Source organism: Dermacentor silvarum, chromosome 8 (assembly GCF_013339745.2).
Source record: "Dermacentor silvarum isolate Dsil-2018 chromosome 8, BIME_Dsil_1.4, whole genome shotgun sequence".
Classification (NCBI taxonomy): domain Eukaryota; kingdom Metazoa; phylum Arthropoda; class Arachnida; order Ixodida; family Ixodidae; genus Dermacentor; species Dermacentor silvarum.
The window spans coordinates 106,617,332-106,641,072 of NC_051161.1; the positions used below are offsets into that span (position 1 = coordinate 106,617,332).

A 23,741-nucleotide genomic window follows, 5' to 3' on the forward strand; every position below is an offset into this window, starting at 1 on the left:
ACTGGATGGAAGTTTCGATGTGGCCACATAAGGGAAGGTTAGATGCTTTGGCAATAGGTGGTGTGCAAACCCCGACATCTATGGCATGTTTTCGGCTCTAGCCGGCTCTCGCAATCGCGTCTAACGGGTCCGGCGCATTCGGTCTTTAAGATCTACATTTTAGATACAGAGAGTGCCACCATACGGGTTGTGGATTTGGACAACGCCTATCCAAATTCACGCTCCACCGACGGCGCCATCATAATAAGAATTGCAGATCTTGAGGGCTACGCTTTTACAGGTTACTTGCGGCGAAAGCGATTGCGCGAACTGAAAACACGTCATAGAATTCAGGCTTTTGACGTTATTAATGCGGCAGCTTTATAAAAAATAGGTGGTGTATCCCAGCGACAGCTCTCTGTATAACTAAAACGGATCTCGAGAGTTATGCGTTTTCGGACTGCATGCGCCAAAATATTTGGAAGCAGCAAACACTTCAAGAACGCCTTGTGTTTTTCAAGCAACTTTCAAACGTTTCAATAATCATCAAAATGATGTTTAACATACGACGTGTGTGTTGTGTATCTGGCTCTTAAATAATTTTTGGGGCGTGCAGGCAGAAAAAGCATAGCCTTTGAGATTGTTAAACATCACTGAGCTGAAAAGATTATCTTTAGCGTTCACAGCGCCCGCTTTTTACGAGCGGAAGACTTGATTTGTTGGTTCAACTTTCGAGGTGCTGGTCGTGCTAGTGCTACTGGCCGCTTGTCATTAAGACTTGAGCTTGTAAGGAAGTGGTATCTACAGGGGCAATCCAGGAAAGTATCGTTGCTCGGTACACTGGAAACGGTTTCACAATGAAGTCCATCGTGCTGACCACTCTTTCCGTGTTCTTGGGACTCTTCTTCATATTCGTCGGTTCGATGAAAGTGACGCCGAACATCAACCGGGAGATGCACCGGGAGATCGTACGTAGCGGATTCAACCGCGCGGAGACTCATTGATAGCGGCAAATTTAGCAGATCTCTTCTTGCACGATTATTATTCATATTTTTTTTTATTTACCACCACAAATGCAATAGTTGGTGCTGCTTGCGCGAGAACGCCATGAAAACCGGGCTTGAGTCCGAGCGGGGAAATAATGAATGAGGCAGTCCGTTCCTATGAAGATTTCGTGCACAGGATGCTTTTTGTCGCTTGCCCTTTATTGCGACTACTTTTATTCGATGAATAGTTTCATCACGGTAACCCACATAGTAAGCCGGTATGACTTGTAAGCGATTGTGTCCGCATGTTGCACTAGCATGGGTATCGATCTTCGTAATACTGCGTGCATACGTGCCACTCTGCTGAGTGCATCGTACATATTTCTTGCAAGCCGCATAGGTGATCGACCGCTTAGGCACCGGAAGACTTTGGGCTAATGATGCAGCTGAGTCATGCAGCGTATTTTGCGCGCTCTAATGAAAGTACTCAAATGGGGCCCGCAGGGCAAACAGCAGTTGCTGCCAGTGTGCGTGTTAAAAATTTAAATTAATTAAATGATGGGGTTTTACGTGCCAAAACAACGCTCTGATTATGAGGCACGCCGTAGTGGGGGACTCTGGAAATTTAGACCACCTAGGGTTCTTTAACATGCACCTAAATCTAAGTAGATGGGTGTTTTCGCATTTCTCCCCATCGAATGCGGCCGCCGTGGCCGGGATTCGATGCCGCGGCCTCGTGTGTATGTATGTATATATATATAGTGTGTGTGTGTGTGTGTGTGTGTGTGTGTGTGTGTGTGTGTGTGTGTGTGTGTGTGTGTGTGTGTGTGTGTGTGTGTGTGTGTGTGTGTGTGGAAAGAGATGGATATTCTTATTACTTAAAGAAACAAAACAATCAAACAGTTACTAACATTTCGTAATTCATTCATCTGGCGGGATGGCATCCTCATCTTAGTTGCATACTAATTAAGCCGCGGTCCATAAAGAATTGTTTTACATTTGTCTTGCTGTTCTCCTTAATACTCCTTCCTTTAGGAAAAAGCACTTTGCCACTTAGGTGCATCATACAGCTTCATTTGCTGAAGCATCGTATAATTTGTATTTCGAGCAAGAAGAAGTACTTTATTGATTGGAAAATGTGTAAAGGTCGAACAAAACCTCTTGGCACCACAATAGGCTCTGGGCGGCCGTCGTAAGGAGCCAGCAATGTGCTGGCAAAGAGCGACGCGAATGGCAGCTGTCACAGCACTGGAATGTGAAGCAGATGACGGCACGAAGGCGCTCGGTGCTTCTGGTGATTTCGCACTGCGGGTTTTAAGGGCTGATGTACCGGAAAGCACATTTTCGTGTGTCTTTTTTGATAAAGGTCGTCACTTGTACGGGGCGGATCACATTCATAGCACCAGGTATAGTAAGAACACAAATGTTATGGATTTTAAAAAAAGGAGACGTACGTCTCCCTTTTTCTGTTTCTTGAGCTGCTTCGCCGATCGCACACGTATCAGTACGTTCCTATTCTCTGTCCGTTGTAATTCATTTTATCTTTGTAGTACTTTTGCCATTCTTAATGTCATATAAACTAACTTAACCATCAGTCATGGTCCATTTCCCACAGCTTAGCACAACGAGAGCCATCGTTGGCGGCGAGTGTGAACATGCCGCTGCGCTTATGTTCGCCGTCGATGCACAGCAACCAGTCATGTGCCGGACGCAACCAGAGTTGGAAAGCGCGAGGAAGGAAAATATACCCCATAAAGGGCAGGCTGATACACTGATAAGACGGAAAACTGACGACTACCAATTAAAGTGTTTGCTTTCAGTGCCCAAGCTCCGGAGCTGTTACACCTGCAGAGGCAAAGACAGGCAATTCACATGGGACACGAAGCTCTTGCTAATGAACGGCTCTTTTAATAATGTTAGTAACTAGACCATAGCAAAGCAGCGTCGGAGACCTACGTACAGTGCTCGGCAATCAAAGCGCGATACTCAGAACGCATGGCTGCCGTTTCTTCTTTTTTTCACGAAACAGGTGAGCAGTAGGTGATCGATGTGGGACCAAATGCAGTCACAATGGGCCACAAAGGTTATCGCTTTCACTGTACACCACGATGCATCAGTTTGGTGTACCCAGCGCTTAAAGTTGGTGCAAAAAGTGCCGGCGACCATGCACTTCAAGTATCTCGTTTCAATTGCTGAGAACTGTACATGCTGTTGCCTACAGACCTCACCTATACAGTCTTTTCGCCTGCAAATCACAATGCCACAATGAAAAACGTTTGAATTGAATTGTCTAGCCAGCCTCAGTCATGTTTCAGGAACTGTTCGTGCACCCAAAAACGTAAGATATTTGATCAGATTTGGTTTCACATGGTATTTCGGTAACGCAAAACAGAAAAAAAAAAGCAATGGAACATACTAACATAGATGTCACACAACCACTTTTTATCGCGATGAAGCCTACATCCGGATCGAAATTCTCGACTGCGATTGGCTCCCTCGCACAGCTTGCGCTAAGGAGCCAATCATGACCGAGAAATTCAATCCAGATCGGGCATCATTGCGATCAAAAGTGCGTCGTGTGACACCCGTATGAAATCAGCGTAGCTGGCGGCAGCGCCCGCTGCGCCCGGCCCGGTGGTCACGTGCCATTACATTTGTGGCGCTGCCGCATGAAGGCGCCACCGGTCGAAACTCATCCCATGCCTGGTGCCTATACCGTGTACTGTCCACTTTGTTGCTCTAGAGACCAGAGGGAGAAAGGTAGAAATAACAAGAAAAAACTGGTCACACTGAGCCACCATGCTGTACTCCACTGTGCATAGGATCGAGTTAATTATGCAAATAAAATTAGTACTACATACACTACCTTACACTAGATTCTGCAATTAACCCATGGCCCTCAGTCCCCAGCAGCTGCAGAGCATCTGACCAAGGCGGTGGTCAGACGTGAGACGCAGCAGAGGGTGCTAAGCATCTCTGGATCCGGACAGGCCACGCTGGAAACTGAGCCTGGCAACGTTTAACACACAAACCCCCTTGAGTGAATCTAGCTTAGCAGGGCTCTTTGAGGAGTTATCAGGCATTGCCTGGGATATTATTGGCCTTAGTGAGATGACTGGTAAGGCTGACTAACAGCCACATCCTGTGCTACAGAGCTCTTCCATATAAGAGAGAATGTGGTGCATGAATTCTAAGTCATAGGGACATAGTGGGCAACATTAATAATTCTACAGCATCAATGAGAGAGTAGCAGTCGTAATAAAGCTGAATAGGAGGTATAGAGTAAAGGTAGCACAAGCGCAACCTCCAGTCATGATGATGAAGAAATTAACAAGATTGAGGAAGCAGTACAGAATGGCCGCAGCATAAAATCAATGAAAAGAAAAACTTGGCATAGGACAAGACAAGGTGTATGCACTGAAAGATAAGCAGGGTAATGCCATCGGCAATTTTGATGACATAATAAACGCAGCAGAAGAATTATATACTGACCTGTACAGTACCCAGAGCAGCCACACTACCTTCATTCGACGTAGTGATGAACAGGATACAGAGGCTCCTTCTCTAACTACGATGAAGTTTGAAGGGCATTGCAAGACATCACCCGTGGAAAAGTGACTGGAGAAGATGGAATAACAGTCAATTTACTAAAAGACAGAGGAGACATCATGCTTGAAAAGCTTGCAGCCCTTTATATGCAATGCCTCACGACTTCAAGTGTACCAGAGAGCTGGAAGAATGCCAACATTATACTAATTCATAAGAAGGGAGAGGTTAAAGAATTGAAAAATTATAGGCCTGTTAGCTTGTTTTCAGTATTGTTTAAAATATTCACCAAGATATTTTCGAATAGAATTAGGGCAACACTTCAATCAAAGAAGAGAACTAGGTTGTATCAGGAAGGGATATTCTACACTGCATCACATGCATGTCATCAATCAGATATTGAGGAATCCTTGGAGTACAATCAACCTCTCCATAGGGCTTTCATAGATTATGAAAAGGCATTTGATTCAGTAAAGATATGAGTAGTCATACAGGCATTGCGTGATCATGCAGTACTGGAGGCCTACATGAATATCTTCGGAAATATTCACAACTGCCTTGGTTCTCCACAAGAAAAGTAGAAAGTTACCTACCAAGAAAGGGGTCAGGCAATGAGACAATCTTTCCAATGCTATTTACTACATGCTTAGAAGTATTCAAGCTGGGAATGCTTAGGAGTGAGGATCAGTGGCGAATATTTCAGCAACCTTCGGTGTGAGCGCCCGCATGTGCCGCCTATCTCATCACTAGCGCCACCTACAGCGCTGTTACGCCGACTCAACACCAAGCCCAAGCGAGGGAGGGGTCACTCTCGTTCGTTACGACTGCCGGAACGGACGGTCACGGTTTTTGGCGCGCTCCACTATGCTCTCTAATAAATAGTTCGTTACCCTGTTATTCTCGCCTCAGCCTTCACGCCTCAGCCATCACGCCCAGCCCTCACATCTGGCGCAATCGACGCCCGAGCCTTTGTGCAGCCACTCAGCCACGCAAGAATGCCAGCGCATCAGTAAACAAGCCAGCCTTCGCCTTCACTCCGTGACAGACGTTCCGCCATTCCTGTCTTTGTCACCGCCAGAACATTTCCCGCCGTCCGCTCGCTTCCATGTGCGCGCCTGCATGCGCTTGCTGGTGGACTCACTGAGCAAGAGTGTGTTTCATGTGTAAACGTCAGCGTGTAGCCGGCTCGGCGCAATGCCATGCCGGGAATTGTGTGGCAGAATCTCGACCCGGTGACCATGACGCGCCTCGGCGTCGACCTTATACGCGAAGAATTGGCCCGTCGACAGCTGGACATCACAGGTTCGAAAGAGGAGCTCTTTCAGCGTTTGCAAGCTGACATTCAGCAGCAGCGTGAAGCTACCCCCTCGGTTGAAACGAATGAATCCGCCTCGACCGCTACGGCGCCTTTGACGCTGGACCCAGCCACTCTACAGAGCCTCGCCATGCTGTTTCAGCAGCTACCTTGCCCTGCAACAACGGTGACAACACTGCCAGACCTGTCATCGTCCATCCCGCAATTCGCTGGTTTGCGCAGCCATGGTGTCAATACATGGCTTGACGACGTACGACGAGTACAGCAGCTCGCCTCGTGGGACGACGCCACCACACGCCTGATCGCAGCTAGCAAGCTGAAAGGCACGGCGCGAGACTGGCATCTCGCGTTCGGCAACCAGTACAGCACCTGGGCCACGTGGAGTGCCGCCCTGAAGGACACATTTTGTACAGAATTGTCCCTCATTGAGTGGCAAGAGCAGGTCATGCGGGTAACCCAGGCCCCATCCGAAAGCTTGCACCAATATGCCTTTGCCAAGTTGAAGATCATTGAGCGTTGCCCTGTTAACCTCTCTGAGGCCCAAAAGATTGACTACCTGCTGCATGGTTTACGGGAACAACACATCCTCGCCGCCATAGCAGCCAACCGGCCGCCCACGGTAGCTGAGTTTATTTCTACTTGCACCAGCCTTGACAAGAGTGCGCAACATCTGCACGCCAAAGCAAGCCCGTCACCATTTGCCGGTTCTGTTTTGCCGCCGTCGCAACCCTTTCGTGCCGCTAAGCCCGCAGAGCGCCAGCAGCCTCGCTCAGAACAATCGACACCACAGTCCTCCCGAGGGGCCACACCAAAAACGCGCATTTCAGAGCTGCCCGCCGAGCAACAAGAAGCTACTTATGCAGCTATTTTGGCACAGTATGGCGCTCCAGCTTTTCGTAGCAGTCAAGACCTGTCTCAAGCTGTCTGCTACCAATGTCATGCCTTGGGTCATCTGGCATCCAAGTGCCCTACACGCACCAGCCGCTTATCATCACCAGCGCCTCCAACCATGCCCAAGACACAGCAGCCCCTAGCACTGCACAGTGCACCCGTTCCGCTTGACGGCTCACAACAGCAATGCCCCTTCTTCAACGCAACTCTCAGTGGAGTCGGTGAGTGTGAAGCGTTTCCTGACTCTGGGTCCAAGGTGACATTAATCTCTAAAGCTCGTGTGCCTGCAAGCATGATCATCCCATGGACCGAGCCTCCACTCGTGGTGGTAGGAGGAAGCACAGTGCTACCTGTCGGTGCTGCATTTTTGAAGATATCCATCGGCCCAGCCACAGGAGTTGTTGAAGCTGCTGTTTTGGAAGATAATGTACTCCCCCTCATTCTTGGTGAGGATTGGTTCTCGGCAGCGCAGGCACGTCTCATCTTTGAGCCTCCGAAGCCAGCACAGTTGCAGCATACAGCCAGGAATATCACCATTACCGCAAACCAAAAGCTAGTCCCAAAAATGGCAAATGCTGTGATCCCAACAAGGTCCGTCCTTTTTCCTGAAACCAGGCCCAGTTCCAAAGACTGCCTACAACGTGATCCGTTGCCGTTGCCAGAGCAGCCACCATGGCAAGCGTTAGCAGCCCAAACGTTGCCCTCAAGTAGCGCTCCTCTAGTGTCAAACTTCCTCGCTTCCGACACGGCGCTCGTGCACATTCATCCTGACATTCCACCGGCTCGCGTTGGCAGCCAGCTCACCCTCACGCAGTGGTCAGTTCAGGCGCGGATCCAGGGGGGATGTCCGGATGTCCTGACCCCCCCCCCCCCTCTGATTTCTGCAACACCCCTCGCTGACAGGGGGATGGCCCCTGTCGCAAAAAAATATGGCCACACCAGCATTCTTCAAAAGTATTTTTCGCGAGTACCAGTGATATCAGCCATGTAGAAGTAAAGCTAGCTCGCTCACAAGCTTAGTTGTATTCCGTCGGGGTGTGGTGTCGCGAAGTTGCCCTAGTTATTTTTTCTCACGAACACCTTGGACCTCCTGGCGCCGGCGGTGCCTTACTCGTCCCGTCGGTGGCGTCGAATGAACGAGGGGACGTCCCTTTTGCCAAGCACGCCGATGTCCGTGCGAGCGCCTTCGCGCCTGATCAACTTAGTTGCCCCTTGGGGTGTCATCAGTTGCCTCATTGGCTGTCATCGGTTCCGCGACCAACCTGCTTAATGAAAGAGATCACTTGCTGAAGTGTTAATATACAGGGTTTGTCCGAAAAGTAATGTCAGTGATTATATTGTGCAGCGACTATACGTCGCAGCGCGCTAAGACCAGTTGGAATTGGTGGAGGGGGAAGTTAGCTTAAGCACGCGCGGTCGCTCAGTCGTCTGCGACCATCTGGAGAGTAAGGACAAGGTTTTTCATCAACTCATTTTCATTTACCGTGCAAGCCGTAATGCAGCACTCGTTTGAACAAAGAATTGCCATCGAGTTTTGTGTGAAACTCGGCAAGTCTGCAGTGGAAACTTTTCCTATGATAAAGACAGCTTTTGGTGATAATTGTTTGTCAGAACGTGAAATTTACCGGAGGCACAAGGTCTTTTTAGAAGGTTGTGAAGAGGTCAGCGATGAAGCCCGCGCTGTACCGCCGTCAACGACCATTACCGACAAAAATGTGACGCGCGCGAGAGATCTTTTATACTCAGACCCTCGTTTTAGTGTCCGTTTAGTGGCACAGACAGTAAACATTCCAAAAAGTACCCTTCGCGAGATTTTGACGAATAATTTTCAGATGCGAAAAGTGTGCGCGAAGATCTTGCGCAAAATGTTAATGGACGACCAACAATCGAGCCGAGTTGAAACGTGCCAGGAGGTTTGGGACTTGTGCGAAAGTGACCCCCACGTTTTGGACAATGTCATCACAGGTGACAAGACTTGGGTGTTTGAATACGACCCCGAAACAAAAAGGCAAAGTGCCAAGTGGCACAGCTCGGCGTCCCCTCGCCCCAAGAAGGCCAGAATTAGCAAGTCAAAGGTCAAGACCATGCTGATTGTGTTCTTTGACATCAGTGGCCTTGTCAACCATGAGTTTGTACCCCATGGCACAACCGTGACCGCCAAATTCTACGTAAAAGTACTCAAGCGACTCAAACGAAGGATTCATCGCACCCGGCCTGATATCGGTGGCGATTGGAATTTTCACCATGACAACGCACCATGCAGCCTGCACCGCCTTCTTCGTGACCCGCTTCCTGGCCGATTGAAAGATGCCAACGGTTCCCCAGCCACCCTACAGTCCTGACGTAGGTAGAGGTAGAGCCTTGGAGTTACTGGCACATACCCACTCTGGGGGATTGGTCAAGAACCGGGTAGTTTGAAATAACAATCAGAAAGGGGGTGTATAAAACAATACAAACATAAATGTGGGAATATATACGCATCTGAGAATGAATGGCTCTCCCAGGCTTCTTCTTCTCTCTGCGCTTGAAAATTCTCATGAAAGGACATCATTTCGCGACAGTTGGCAAAGTCGAAAAGGCTTGCACCAAGACTCTAAAGGACATTCCTAAGGAGGCCCACCGTGACGCCTTCGATGGTTGGAAATCTCACTAGAAGCAATGTAACGACGAAACATTTTATTGTGTTGTACCGATCTGATCAATAATTTCTTTTTAATCGACTCACTGACATTACTTTTCAGACAAACCCTGTATAAATAATAACTAACAGCTAAACTAAGAACTACGCATGGGCAACTTTTTTTAACTGTAGCCCTCATTGTGATCACAGTTACACGTTGACAATATCCAGTACGAGCACAGTACCGTTCGTACGCTACAAGTTTTTCATTGTAACTTCGCAGTTTTATTACCGTACATTAAGCATAGTAGGGTCAAAGCCGCCGGATCCGTTTATCTGAGTGGGCGTTCTCGCGGAGCGGGGCTGTCTCGAGCAGCGGCTGCGAAGTGGGGGAGCGTGACATCAACGGCCAACGCCGGCGTGCGGGCCAAGGATGGCGTCCCGTGGTTAGAGAAACGGGAGCAGATGCGCGCCTTGTGTAAACGGATGGCGTAGCGTGGGAAACAAAACATGAAGACGCTGGCTCGCGCTCTCGGCTACTACACCATATCGTTCTTCTTGTAGGTAGCGTCATGAGTCTTCATACGCGGTGATTCGCATATCGTAAACAACCAGCGTAGTGGATGCCGCGTTCGAGCTTCAAAGCAAACGAAGGTGTCTCAGCCGAACACAAAGAATCTCCTTAAGGAAAACAAGGTGTTCCAACAGAACTCCAAAGACGGATCCGTGCTTACGCATTTATAACGAACCTGCAGCAGATCATCCCAAATTTTATTTTAAGAAACAACACAGGCTAGATATACCGGGTGTTCAAAATTAAGCATTATGGTTTTCTTAAAATTAGGCACTGGCAGGCACGTGAAGACCACCTGCGCAAATAAGTTATGTGACCAGGGGGACACAAAGTGAGAAGATAATTATCGCTGTGAGCAGCCGAATTGACTAAAATTGAATAATTAACTTTTTATTGACTGCAGTAAGAAACACGACTGCCTCTAAGTTTTCAATACAAACATACCCACTTACTGCAGTTGACAAAAAATAATTGTTCAATTTTAGTTAATTGGGCTGCTCACAGCGATTATTATCATCTCACTTTGTGCCCACCTGGCTACATAACTTATTTGCACAGGTGGTCTTCGCGTGCCTCCCACTGCCTAATTTTAAGAAAAGCATAAAGCTTAGTTTTGAACACCCTGTATTATCAGGCACAGCCGCCAAGCACATGGCTGTATTGGGTAACGTCTTTTTCCTATAAGCTCGGAGAAACCGATATCTGGCTTCGCTACAGGTCTTCTCCTCTTTCTGGGGTTTTACATGCCAAAACCAGTTCTGATTATGAGGCACGCTGTAGTGGAAGGCTCCGGATGAATTTTGATCACCTGGGGTTCTTTAACGTGCACTACAAAGCAAGCACACAGGCATTTTTTGCATTTCGCCTGCTTCGAAATGCGGCCGCCACGGCCGGGATTCGATCCCGCGATCTCGTGCTCAGCAGCGCAACGCCTGAGCTGACTGAGCCACCACGGTGGGCTACAGGTGTTGCTCTAGACGTATAAAACATGGGTTTATCGTGAGCAGAAACGGTGAATTTTGGTAAATAAGAAAGGCTACTATCATCATCATCATCATTGACAGAAGCTGACCCCCCCCCCCCCTCAGAAAAAACCTGGATCCGCCCCTGGGTCAGTTATAAAAGGTATATTGGCCGAGCACATTGCCGTTTTTGCTCGCCATGATGATGATCTTGGCCACTTCACTGGTATGCAGCACCGCATTGACCTGCTACCTGATGCTTTACCGTACAATCGGAGCCCATACCGGTACGCTACAGAGGACAGGCAGTTCGTGGAAACTCAGGTGAAGAAGTTGCTCCACCAAGGTATAATACTCCCGGCTTCTGGCCTGTGGGCCTTTCCGGTTGTGGTGGTGACCCGTGGAAAAAAAGCGCTTGTGTGTGAACTATAAACCTTTGAATGAACGCACAATCACAGTAGTGCACCCGTTGCCCTTGGTAGATGACATCATTCAGGACATATCAGGTTGCGCATACTTTGCTACCCTGGACCTGAAATGTGCCTACTGGCAAGTGAGTTTACGCCCACAAGACTACGAGAAGACAGCATTCATTACTCATCACGGCACATACATGTGGACGCGCATGCCATTTGGACTGAAAAACGCTCCTTCCACTTTCCAGAGAATTATGCAAATAGTGTTCCAAGATCTGCAGCCTAGGCCTGAGAGATGTGGAGTCCGTGCCTATCTTGATGATGTCCTCGTTTATGCTGAGTCATTTTCCACGTTTGCAAGCATCCTGCGGGAGGTGTTGCAATTGCTGCAGGTCAATGGACTGAAGACTTCATTGGAAAAGTGCTCTTTTGGCCAACCCTCAGTTAGGTTTCTGGGCTTTATTATTTCCAGTCAAGGCCAGCTCCCAGATCCTGATAAAGCTACAGCCATGTGTCGCATCCCAGTTCCGCGAAACCAGAAACAAGTGCTGTCCTGGGTGCAAACAGCAAGCTTCTATCGTCGTTTTATTAAGGGCTTTGCGAAAGTGGTCGCCCCTTTGCAGGCTCTTATCAAGGCGCCCACATTTGTTTGGAGCACTGAATGTGAGCAGGCCTTTCAGAATATCCGGGCCGCCCTCACCCAATCTCCCCTTTTGGCGCACTTCGACCCCATGGCAGCCACAACGCTAACCACAGACGCTTCGCAGGAAGCCATTGGAGCAGTGTTATCACAAATCCAAGACACCAGAGATTGTGTCATTGCCTACGCCAGCCGTGGACTTACGTTGGAGGAACGCAAACTGCACAGCAATGTATGGGAGTGTATCGCCGTTCACTGGGCAATAACCATGAAGTTCCACCAATACCTCCTAGGCAGAAAATTCTCTCTGGTCACAGACAACTGGACTGTTGCCTGCTTAACGTCCAACGTGCGGCCATCTCGTCGGTTCACTTCTATGCTCATGGACTTCGTAGAGTTCGATTTCACCGTGCGACATCAGCCAGGATGCCAAAATGTTGTAGCCGACCACTTGTCCCGTTTGGCAGGTGCTGTCACACAGTCTTCGCAGTCGCTGGCTACGATGCAGCAAGAAGATTCCGAGATTCCGAGAAGATTCACGCCTAGCCAATGAAGAGGACCCAGCCGAGTTCACCAAGCTAGATGACATCTCATACCGCCGACTGTCATCGGGAACGTATGCAGTCGTAGCTCCGTCCAAACTGCGCCCTGCCATTCTACAAGCATTACATGATCGTGCAGGGCACTTTGACACAAAGCGTACGTTGCTCAAGGTCCAGGATCGTTATTGGTGGCCTGACATGGACCGATCAGTGGAGAGATATGTGTCATCCTGCCAGTGCTGCCAACAGTTCAATCGCCCTACCTCACGCAGTGTAGGTCTTCTTGGCAGAATGCCTACCACGGACATTCCATTTTCCAGCATAGCAATTGACCATGTAACCATGCCACCCATCAACTCAAAGCGCTACATTCTCAACGTCGTTGATTTTGCCACCCGCTATATCGTGCCTGCAGCAGTTTCGTCCACGTCTACGGGTGACGTTATCAAGCATTTGCACAATGTGTTCTACACTTACGGCACACCAGACCACTGCCTCTCGGACCATGGCTCAGCCTTCGAATCCAATGAGTTCAAGTGCTTCATGAGTCTTCATTCCGTGGAGCTCCATTTCACAACTGCCTATCGACCTGAGGGCAATGGCTTAGTCGAGAGAAGCAATGGAACTCTCCTGGCAGCTCTCCGCAAGATCTGTGCAATGGAACCACTGTCATGGCCTACCAAACTTCAAGAGGCAGCATTTGCAGTAAACATGTTCATGAATGCCAGCACGAACTTTACGCCATTTCAGCTTCTCTATGGCTACGTACCGAAGATTCCACTCCAACAACATCGTCCGTTCCAGCACTCCGCTCTTGCCGAGCGCATCCTCGACACAACAGTGCAGCGCTCCGAAGCAGCCACCAATTCGGAAGCAGCCCAAGGTGCATGCAAAGAGCGCTACGACCGCAGCCACCGTTCTCACACCTTTACCGTTGGTGATATGGTCTGGGTGAGACGACAGGCTCCGGTTGCCAATGAGAAAATGGCACCTCGCTTCAATGGTGTTTACCGCCTCATCGAGCAGCTTACACCATCCACATTTAGGGCTTTACGTGTGTCATGCTTGACATCTCGTTTGGTTAATCAACCACGAACGGTGCACGTGTCCCAGCTTAAGCCTTATGTACCACCAGTTTCTCCAGTGATCGAGCAACAGCCCGTCGTCAATGCGGAGACCACGCCTGCCTCAGCAGCAAATGTTGTCGCCTCTACAGAGCAGCAACAGCCTCAACGGCCCCAACGCACTCGATGTCTACCGAGCCACCTCGACGACTTTGTGCTCGAGTGAAGTTGCAGCGTTTCCGCGCATGTGTGTGGGTGTGGTATCGTGCATGTGACAGTGTGCAGAAGCAATTGACCACGAGACGTGGTCAGTCAGACTGGGGTGGGATGTGAGCGCCCGCATGTGCTGCCTATCTCATCACTAGCGCCACCTACAGCGCTGTTACGCCGACTCAACACCAAGCCCAAGCGAGGGAGGGGTCACTCTCGTTCGCTACGACCGCCGCAACGGACGGTCACGGTTTTTTGGCACGCTCCACTATGCTCTCTATAAATAGTTCGTTACCCTATTATTTTCGCCTCAGCCTTCACGCCTCAGCCATCACGCCCAGCCCTCACATCTGTTAGCAGATGACATTGTCCTGTTCAGCAACACTAGGGACGAATTACAACAAATGATTGAAGGCCTTAATTTAAAAAGTGTCTTGCTTCTTCTTGCGAAAAAAGGTGTCCTGCTGCTTTACAACATGAAAAAGTGTAGAGGTGACTTGAGGCTCATTCCTAGTGGAGACTTGTGGAAGTCACATGACCATTTGCGACTGGCGAACAAAAAGCGACTGAAGGTGACTGATGCTCACACCGGCAAGTTCGACTGCCCAGTCGCCATGTGCTCACAATTGCATTCCCACGTAAAATAGTTATTAGCGTTTGCAGTCCTGTCCCTGCGCATCTGATTGGTTCTGCAGTTTTGTGACTGTGGTTGCGCGACTGTAAAATCGAGCAGCAACCTACAGCAGCTTTTCGAGAAAAGTGACCGATTGTGACCATTTGCGACCAGCTTGGTCACGAGGCTGCTGTCAGTCGCCGGTGTGAATGAGCTTTTGGAGGAACAATGAAGAATAGCTACGATGGGAAGTGCATTTGGAAGACACTTTGAATGCTGATTTCAAATGCTGCCTGCGCTGTCGTCAATTTGTCTTCCTTTTCATGTGTGCCCTCTTTGTGGCAATTAGGTATTTCGGTTATGGCAAGCTTTTGTCAATTCAATTGTGAACAGGGCACCGGTATGTGTACTGAAACATTAATTCGTTCTTGACTTGGTAAGTGACCACAGTATCTTCTTTCCCATGCCCAGAAAAGCTTCTTGAAACTGCCTGTCTTCTGTATGAATGCCTGTACACCCTCTCCTGACATTCTTCATCAGCATAACAAAAGTACTTGGTTTTTGTAGTCTGTCTTAGATGGCCGTTCAGTTTCTTGGGCCAGGTGGTGCTTTTGATAGTGCAGCAAAGCCCACGACCATCCTTTCCATGATCAAGTGCATGAAATGAGGGAAATGTTTCAATGAAAGACTGCCAATTTTCTGCACAAAAGTGAGGTTCCCTCTTGCCTTTAGCAATATCTCAGCTCAGGGCCAGTTGCAATAGAGGGTCTGTCTGAAAATATCTGCAGTAGAGCACGGGACACTTGTGTTCATAAGCCAGTGACAATGTGGTCGTTCCCGATGTCATAGTTGTACATAAAGCCACTGCTTTTTCATCCTGTGCCTCGTAGATACTTCTGCGGGAGTGTCACTAGTTCACTTCTTCGTCTTTCTTGGTGTTTTATTTTCCAGGCCTCATCTCCAGCTTCAGCAAATAATACTTGATGGTTATGGTTGCATTGTGGATCTCTCTATATGGAGGACTAACATGCGGGAAGAATATAAACAGGGACAGCTACAACACAGCATGTAATGAACAGAAAAAAAAAATTGTCATTAAGACAGTGTGTGGTGCCGAATGAGAGGGCCCTCTGTCTTGTCCGAGGTCTCAGCTTCTACAGTCTTGCTTGACGTGCTGGGCTTTTACTGTTTGTGGCGAACAAGGAAACAAACATGTAGACATATAAAAATGTTAAAGTTGCTCTGTGTATGGAGCCACTGCAATCACTCCAGATGTAGGGGGCTACTGCTCTGTACCATATATAATTCCACAATGCGCTCAGTCCAAGTGGTGAGTGTTTAAACATCAATGTGTGTGATGACATATGCCAGACATCAGTACTAGACTCTGTTCCCAGTCCTCGTACTCTGGCTTTTCAATGAAAACATTGTGCACCACAGTGATAAAAAGTGTGCACTAACATGTGACCCTGAATACTCGGAAGTGTTCTGCATAAAGCAGTTGCCCAGGCAGGAGACACATAGATATGCACAAGAAAGCACGTTAATGGCTTTGGAGGTTTGCTCACAATGCCATTGCGCTGCGATTAGCGACTCATCTGATGCTGCGACTTCAAAGAGACACCAAACAGCCACACTAAATTGTTTTAGACTGTACCTAGTAGGGAATTTACAAAAAAAGTCTTTGCTGGCATTCATTCTTTGGGAATTAAAGGCCAGCTTCCCTGTTTTTATTTTGCACCTCACTATTGCCGTCATCGTGATGTCACCTACTTTAATATAGTTTTTATAATTTGGGTTATTTTTGTGCCGAAGTTCTTGAAAGCTGCCAGGTTAGTCTCTTCTTCCTTTAGAATGCATTGTAATCCTTGTTTGTCGCTAAAAAATAAACCTGCTCTGGAAGGGACTCTGCCAAAGTGTGACATGTCGTGGGAATTTGCTGTGGGAATTCCGAAGTGGCATCACTACTAGTTTTGCATGTCTGAGTCCTTTCTCACTTACAAAGCCTTCGCTCATATCAAAGCTATTTTGTGGATTTCAGGAATGTAACAGATGAACACATACAGTATTAATATCTGCAGTATCTCTTTAACTGAGAGGAAGTATTTTCTATTGAGTGCCCTGTGTCCACACATGATAAGTACATATATCTTAAATGGATATTGAAGGACACAATGGTATCAGCCTAGGTTGTCTAGTCTTCTTTCAAAACTCTACTTTCATTCATTTTGCACGAAAAAGTCATTTCTTACTGATACGCCTATGTGACATCACGGAATTCAAATTATTCTTGTGTGTGTAGCACATGAAAAGTTATTGGAAGTTGCTGGGTTGACTCTTCGGTTTTTTTCAATGTAGCTTTCTTGGACCGATAACAATTAACTAGACCTGATTAGATGCTGTCAAAATCTGTGATATTGCAGCGAGATAGTGTGAGACCTTCAGACAGAGGTCACCACCCGTCTTTCATTTTTGCGGCTCTTCTAGCTTTAAAAGTCTCCTTTTGCAATAACGGTGACCATTTTGCTATTGTAGAAGCCTAATTTACTAATGCTACATGAGTTATTATTCCTTGTTATTATCTGTTGAAATTTTCAACCGGGTTAAAGGAGCGTACTCCATGCTGCATTTTGGGCTTGACTGTTTCACTCTTTGACTTTGCCACTATCAGCCATGTTAAGCTGTGCATTAGCAGTTTTAGCTAACGTCGGACTCTGTTTCTTCTGTTGGACTTTTCCAGAGGCGCAACTTCGTGCAATACTCCAAGGTGTTCCCCTTCAGCAAGCTGCTGAACTTCAAGATGAACCCCAAGATTTACCGGCTCTTCATCGGCTGGTCCGAGGTGGTCTGTGGGACCATCCTTGTCCTTGTACCAGGTGAGCTAGCGATGACCGTGCATAGACCAAGATGGTCATTTGAAAGTTTACTGCATACTGAAAGTTTACTGCATACTGAAAGTTTACTGCTGCATTCATAACCTTCCACTTACTTGCGTTCAAGTTTGGAACTGCGTCAGATTCTGAAAGCTCTACAGTGATGACCGTACAGAGCTTCACGAGCCTGGCCTTCATGGCATGCTCACTGTTTCATCGCGTCGGGACCTCTTGTATAACCGCGAGAGGGTCCTCTGTTTCTCTGAATTTCCTGAAGCCGTCCTCGGGCCTTGGCACTCCGTTTGTACCTAGCCACAATCGCTCTGGCTTTAGCACAGAGCTGCAAAAACCCTGACACTTCTCTTTTGGCATCACTGACAGGTATGTCCTGAAGGGTATGTCCGAAACACTGCACACCATTCCAGGACGATCGCGCTACTGCAGAAGTTCCTTCCATTATCTGTAACGACAAAGATCGGCACAGTATCGGGGGCTGGAAGTTCCCACTCCTCAATGACACCTGCGATAAATAGCTCCAGGTTTGCTGCAGTGTGAGAGTCTGTCATCTCCATGCGAGCCAATGCATGCACGTGTTGCACAAAGTCACTGTCCATGAAGTGACAAGTTACACAAACGTAGCTGTCATTTGCCTGCAATGTCCAACCATCAGTTGTGATTGAAAGCGACTCCACTCCGCTTGCAAAAATCTCCCCGAGCTTCTTTTTCACCTTCTCTTTGCTTGATGCATAGAGGTCTGGAATAATGGCTCTTGAGAACGTTGTCCGAGGCGGCGCGGCATAATCCAGCATAGCGAACTTCATCATGTCGAGGAAACCCGGTTCTTCGGCAATGTTGTAGAGGTGCATACCACGAGCTACGAAGCGAGCTATCATTTTTGTCATCTGTTGGGCTTTTGGGGCCGACGCTTCTATTTTTGACTTGAAACTGTCGGCTATGGATGGCTGTTGACCACTTGCCTTGCTTGCCCCCTTGAGCTTGGATGGCCTTTCGCGTGCGTCCCGCTTCTCTTGGTAGACCTTGTGCAAGTCCGGGTGTCTCCTTAAATGTGTTGCTAGGGTTGTTGTTGTACTTGTCTGGGTCTTCAGGACTGCTTTGCATTTAAGACATTGAACTTTGGTTCCCGGTGGAATTTTTACAAAAAAAATTCCAAATCGGATTGCTGGCCGCATGCATCTCCATGGTGCTCGTTGGAGTGGTCCAAGGTGGCTGGGATTGATCAAATGCCGCCATGGCAGAGACAGAGTCGCCCACTAAATGCAATCGACCACACCACCACGCCGACGAGATGCATTTTTGTACGCCTTTACTCTGAGTATAGTTCTGTTTTCCTGGCTTGGTTTGGATTGGATTGGGAAAAGTATTATGGAATTCAAAACCGAAACTTCCGAAAATGACTTCTCCCTGCCGCGTGTGGCTATTCGTTCGAGCCGAATACTTCGAAGTTTCCGAATAACAAAATTTGAATCGAAGCGAATATCGAATAGCGCATTATTAGTTCAACTATTCGAAAATATTGAATATTCGCACAAGCCTAGTGCTGAGGTAACAGGGTTTGAAACCAACCATCGGACCAACTTGGGTGACTGAGTATGTGGCAATGTGTTTATACGTGCCGCTCTTCACCGAACCTCTTTCACGCCGACAGGGACTAGATAGGTACCGTTGTTTGAAGAAACTCTTTGACGCCGACTTGAAGTACTGGCTATGTGCCACTCGGTCAGTGCTGGTCTCCACTGAACCTCTATGGTGCCAACTTGGGTCACTGGGTGTGTGCCGGTAGGTGTGTGCCACTTTTCACTGAATGTCTTTGACGCCAACTTGGGTAACTCGGCATGTGCCATCTGAGATATGCTGCTTTACAATGACAAAAAAGATGCCTCAAATTTGTCCAATGCTGAGCGGAATCGAACCCACGTCATAAGGGATCCCCAGGACAGCAACCAGGAGCAGCACTTTACCGAGCTCTGCCATGAGTGCACTATGTGCGTGCTGCTCTTCAATGAACCTCTCACCAACTTGAGTCGCCAAGTATGTGCCACTGAGTGTGCGGCAAGCGAGGGAATGATTGTCAGCGTGCGCAACCACCGGCGAGCCACGCTTCTCATCTCGGAGGCTACGCACGGACTTCTCGGCAGTGTCACTCGATGGTGCAGCGTGTCCAGAAAGAAGCGCGATAGTGGAGTCCGATTGTCACATGACGCATTTCTCAGCGTTCGCACACACTGCCGTGCCATGCATTTCGGAAAACATGCGCCGCCTTCGTGGCGGCGGTGCTAGGTCGTGCCCAGTATTCTTAGGGAAGCGCGAAAGAGGAATCTCGCCGCAGTCACTCTCCATACATAACTCGTTGCAACGGTGGAAATACGTTGTGTCACTATTGTATATTCATTCAATGCTACATGCATTACCGTCGAAAGTCATCGTGCGATGGGTTTTGCTGCAATTTTTTCAATTTGTTAGCATTCTTACGGTACATCACAGAATTTCCGGGGGCTTACTATATCTTTACATCTATGTATGTTTGTATGTAACCGTTTTCCCACTTACCTGGGTCACTGTGTAGTCCATGGTCGAATGGTTAAAGCATCAAGCTGCTGGGCTCAAGGAACAGGGTTTGAAACCAACCGTTGGACCGACTTAAGTCACTCGAGTGTGTGGCAATGTGTACATATGTTCCGCTCTTCCACGAACGTCTTTTCCGACGACTTGGGTCACTAGGTGCAGGACTGGGTGTGCGAAATTCTTTGAAATGAAAAGTTTACTTGGAGCACTGGGTATGTGCCAGTAAGTGTGTGCTGTTCTACAATGACAAAAAAGATCCTTTAAATTTCTCGGATGCTGGCAGGAATAAAACCTAATTCACACGGTTTCCTCGAGGACAGCAACCCAATGATTTAGCAGGCTGTGTCACAAATGCACCGGGTATGTGCCACTTTTCAGTGAACGCCTTTCACGCCATCGCTTTAGCGAGCTCTGCAATGATTGCACTAGGTATGTGCTGCTCTTCAGTGAACCTCTTCCCAACTTGGGTCACTGAGTATGTGCCACTGTGTGTGCAGTTAGCGAGGGAACAATTCTCAGCATTTGCAGGCACCGGCACGCCACGATTCTCATCTTAGAGGCCACGCTTGGGGTTGTTGGCAGTGGCACTAGATGGCGCAGTGTGTATAGAGAGAAGTGCAAGAGAGTAGCCCGGCTGCTACGTGTCGCATTTCTCAGCGTTCGCATGGCACAGAGGGCTCTTAAGGGAGCATAAAAGAGGAGTACCTCTGCAGTACACACCTCATACATAACTCGTTTCTACGGTGTTACGTTGTGTCTCAATATTGATTCAATGCTAAACACATTACCATTGACAGCCATCGTTAGATGGCTTGTACCGAATTTTTTCATTAATGTGACTGACCCACTGCTGTGCCACCACCATGCACAGTGGGAACTTTCAGAAGGCCTGCTCGCTGATCTGTGATGCCCCCCTCCTTGGAAGGCTCCAAGGGGGGGGCTCTATCCACCGCTTCCGCCGGGGCCGGTGTATCTTGAAAGCCATCTGCAATAGAGATGGGTCGCTCAGGAGTGAGCCGGATCTTGTGGGCGGCTCTTTTTAAAGAGCGAGTGAGCGGTCGTTCAGTAAAAATGAGCGGCGGTTCTTTTAGAGAAAGGGAGCCGGTTCTCTCGCGTTCAGAGAGCCGTGCCGATGCGTTACGTCAGAGCTGGGTCTCCTGCTGGGTTAAAGCCCCTATATATAAAAAGTAGCGCCATTCTTAGATCTTGCCGCCACCGCGCTCACCCCGGCGTTTCCTCCTTGCCGCCTCCTGTCGCCCCAGCCTCCTCCGCTCCCCCATTGACCAATCCGTGTCACGTGGAAGCACGCGTTGCGCTTTTGTATATTTTTTTCTTTCCATCGAGCTCCGACTGCCATTCTCGGGCCTGTGCGACGAAAGTGCTGTACGCACAAACGGATCAAACGTGTTAGGGACAAGAACTTCGTTGTGATGCTGCTACGCCTTAAGTTGCCGCAACCGACAAGGCGAGGGCAAAAGGCTTTTTTTGTTTACCATCCGGCGTGCGCAAACGCTTGCTGCACACTTGATATTTGTGCCGTCTCGCATCGTCGCGTTGCTACTTCCAAAACGGCATTATTAAGACCAGTTACTGACTGACGAAGCAAAATCGCACCTCAAAAACTTCTCCGCAGGGTGCGATCGAAGTTTTCCTCGGATTTCCTCTGGTAGCGCCTTAGCTTTCGTCTGCCACGGCAGGCCCGACGCAGGCGGCGCCACTGTCGATATCGCGCCGAGCGCGATAGTGGAACGGAGGACAAGGGAAGAGGATGGCGCTACTTTTTATATATAGGGGCTTTAGCTGGATGCGACTTCCGCGCCATCTATTAGCGGTACGAGAAAGCAACTGCCCTCTCGCCCTTCCTCGCAAGAGTCGCCTTCACCCCCTCGCCTTCGGCTGAAGAACGAAAGAACCGCCGCTCACTTACTGAACCGCCGCTCCCTCGCTCTTCAAAAGAGCGGCTCAAAAGATCCGGGTCGCTCCTGAGCGCTCAGGAGCGGGCCGCTCTTTTGAAGACCGAGGGAGCCGTGGTTCAGTAAGTGAGCGGCAGTTCTTTCGGAGTGAGGAAGCCGGTTCTCTCTCCTTGAATGAGCCGTGCCGAACCGTTCCGTCAGAGCTGGGTTTCGATGTTTTTCGATTTCTGACCGATGAATGGTGGCCAGTGTGGGCCGAGTGTGGGCCGACGAATGGTGGCCAGTGTGGGCGACAGTGTTGGCCTTTCCAGACGTGCGCGCAACACAGGGTCTATAGCGGTACGCTTCGCATAACATGGGCCAGCACCGCAGCAACAACGGGTAGCCGATAAGCGCTGAGTCCACGTTACCGACACGGTAACTAATCGCACGCCGTTTGCCATTCGCGGGCCGCCGTTCGACAGCGGTTCTTGTTCGTGAACGGCGAGATTTCCTTGCCGTACGTAGAGAGGATGAGACCGGGACTCATTTGTGCGGCAGATTCATTGCCGCTGATCCCTCAACGGCACCGATATCGTCGTTAGGCCTTTTCTGGTTCCCTTCAAAGCTAAAACGGACGGCGCTTTGAAATGAAATACCGACGCTCACAAGCCGCAATATTTTCTTATCGTTGTTATCACACTTCACAATACTTGTACACAAAGAAGAAAAATACGCTGATATTAGCGGCGCCATCGGCTGCGATGCGAGCACAGCCGAGCCCGTCGTCTCCCGGCTGCAGCTGATGTTTTCGTTGCCGGTGGCGGAGGCGCGCAGGTTCGCGGTCGTCGTCAATTGGGCCATTGACGGTGCAGCGGGCGGGGCGCTGCCTGAACTGCCGTCTACTTTGGACACCTCTCGCGCGGCAGACTTTCTACGGCACTGGCGGACGGTTCGCCGTTGGTATATGTGCCGCTAGCGAGGACGTGACCGGAAGTATGCAGTGTTTTGAGAAGCGCGTTGGCTATGACGTATGTCACGTGACCTTTCGAAAAGCACTAGGCGAGGAGGGGAGACCAGCCGATGAGGAGAGTAGCGAAGGAAAGAGCGAAACGAGCGAGGGCCGTTTTTCGATCATCAAACGCGTGTAACTCCGCTATTACGGCACCATTTCGAAAAATCCTCGCGGCTACATGTTCGTTGTACATTCGTGCACAACTGCAACACCACAACTAAATTTCAACCTCTGGGTGGTTTAGGGGCCCTTTAACGACAAGAGGTGAACGTACAGTTTACGTCCTGGTCTTCATTTGTGCTAATTAGTGTAGTCATGAAAATGTCGCCCATGACATCCACTTCAGTGCATTTTCTGAGCGTGTATCATTAGCACGTCAATAAAACGAGGCCAATGATCTGTTGTGTTGTAATAGAACTTCATTTCTTTTTTTTTCCTTTTTTTTTTTGTCCTGGTGTATGATGGCATGATTGCCAGTATCGCGCGTGCACTCAAGAGAAAAAAAAACGAAAGGTACGTGCGGCAGTTTTGTGGATCGTTCGTATGAGTCTTGTATTGTACTTCAAGAAATGATTTATAGATTCATTTTGCATGGCGTTACAGCTTACTCATATTATAGTGAACGTACGTATGTGAATAAATGAATAAAGTTGAAACATAATGCACAATCATTTTGTCTTCTTAGTTTGACAAAAGTTGATTTTAAAGTACCACAAAAACGGACAAGCTTCTGTAATGATGATGAAGTTACATATTCTTTTTTCTGAAAAAAGTATGTCGCATTCTGCCTGTCACAGTATCATAAGCATTTGCATTTTATCCCCAATATCACAAAAGAAAGCTTCATTACAACTAAAAATTCACGCTTTTAATATATGTAAAAATATTCTCTAAACATCGCGAAAATACCAATAACACGGTTATTAAATTATGCATATATCGTTTTATTTTCAAAGCCACATATCTATAGAATATGCATAACACAGGTTACACGTTTAAGTGAACTGGTGAGCCGTTCAA

At 48.4% G+C, this 23,741-nt stretch overlaps 1 protein-coding gene across 2 annotated transcripts in view; it reads left to right on the plus strand.

The window, feature by feature from the left end:
- LOC119461608 (novel acetylcholine receptor chaperone) overlaps nucleotides 1-23,741 on the plus strand; it is a 95,041-nt gene that overhangs the window by 37,701 nt on the left and 33,599 nt on the right. The window contains exons 1-2 of one of the 2 annotated variants that reach the window (XM_037722968.2): nucleotides 769-947; nucleotides 17,099-17,234. In XM_037722968.2, the coding sequence (XP_037578896.1) occupies nucleotides 837-947; nucleotides 17,099-17,234 (247 nt within the window). In that variant the 5' untranslated portion in view covers nucleotides 769-836. Of the gene's footprint in view, nucleotides 1-768; nucleotides 948-17,098; nucleotides 17,235-23,741 lie in introns of those variants that run through there. The other variant, XM_049655175.1, reaches the window with a different exon arrangement.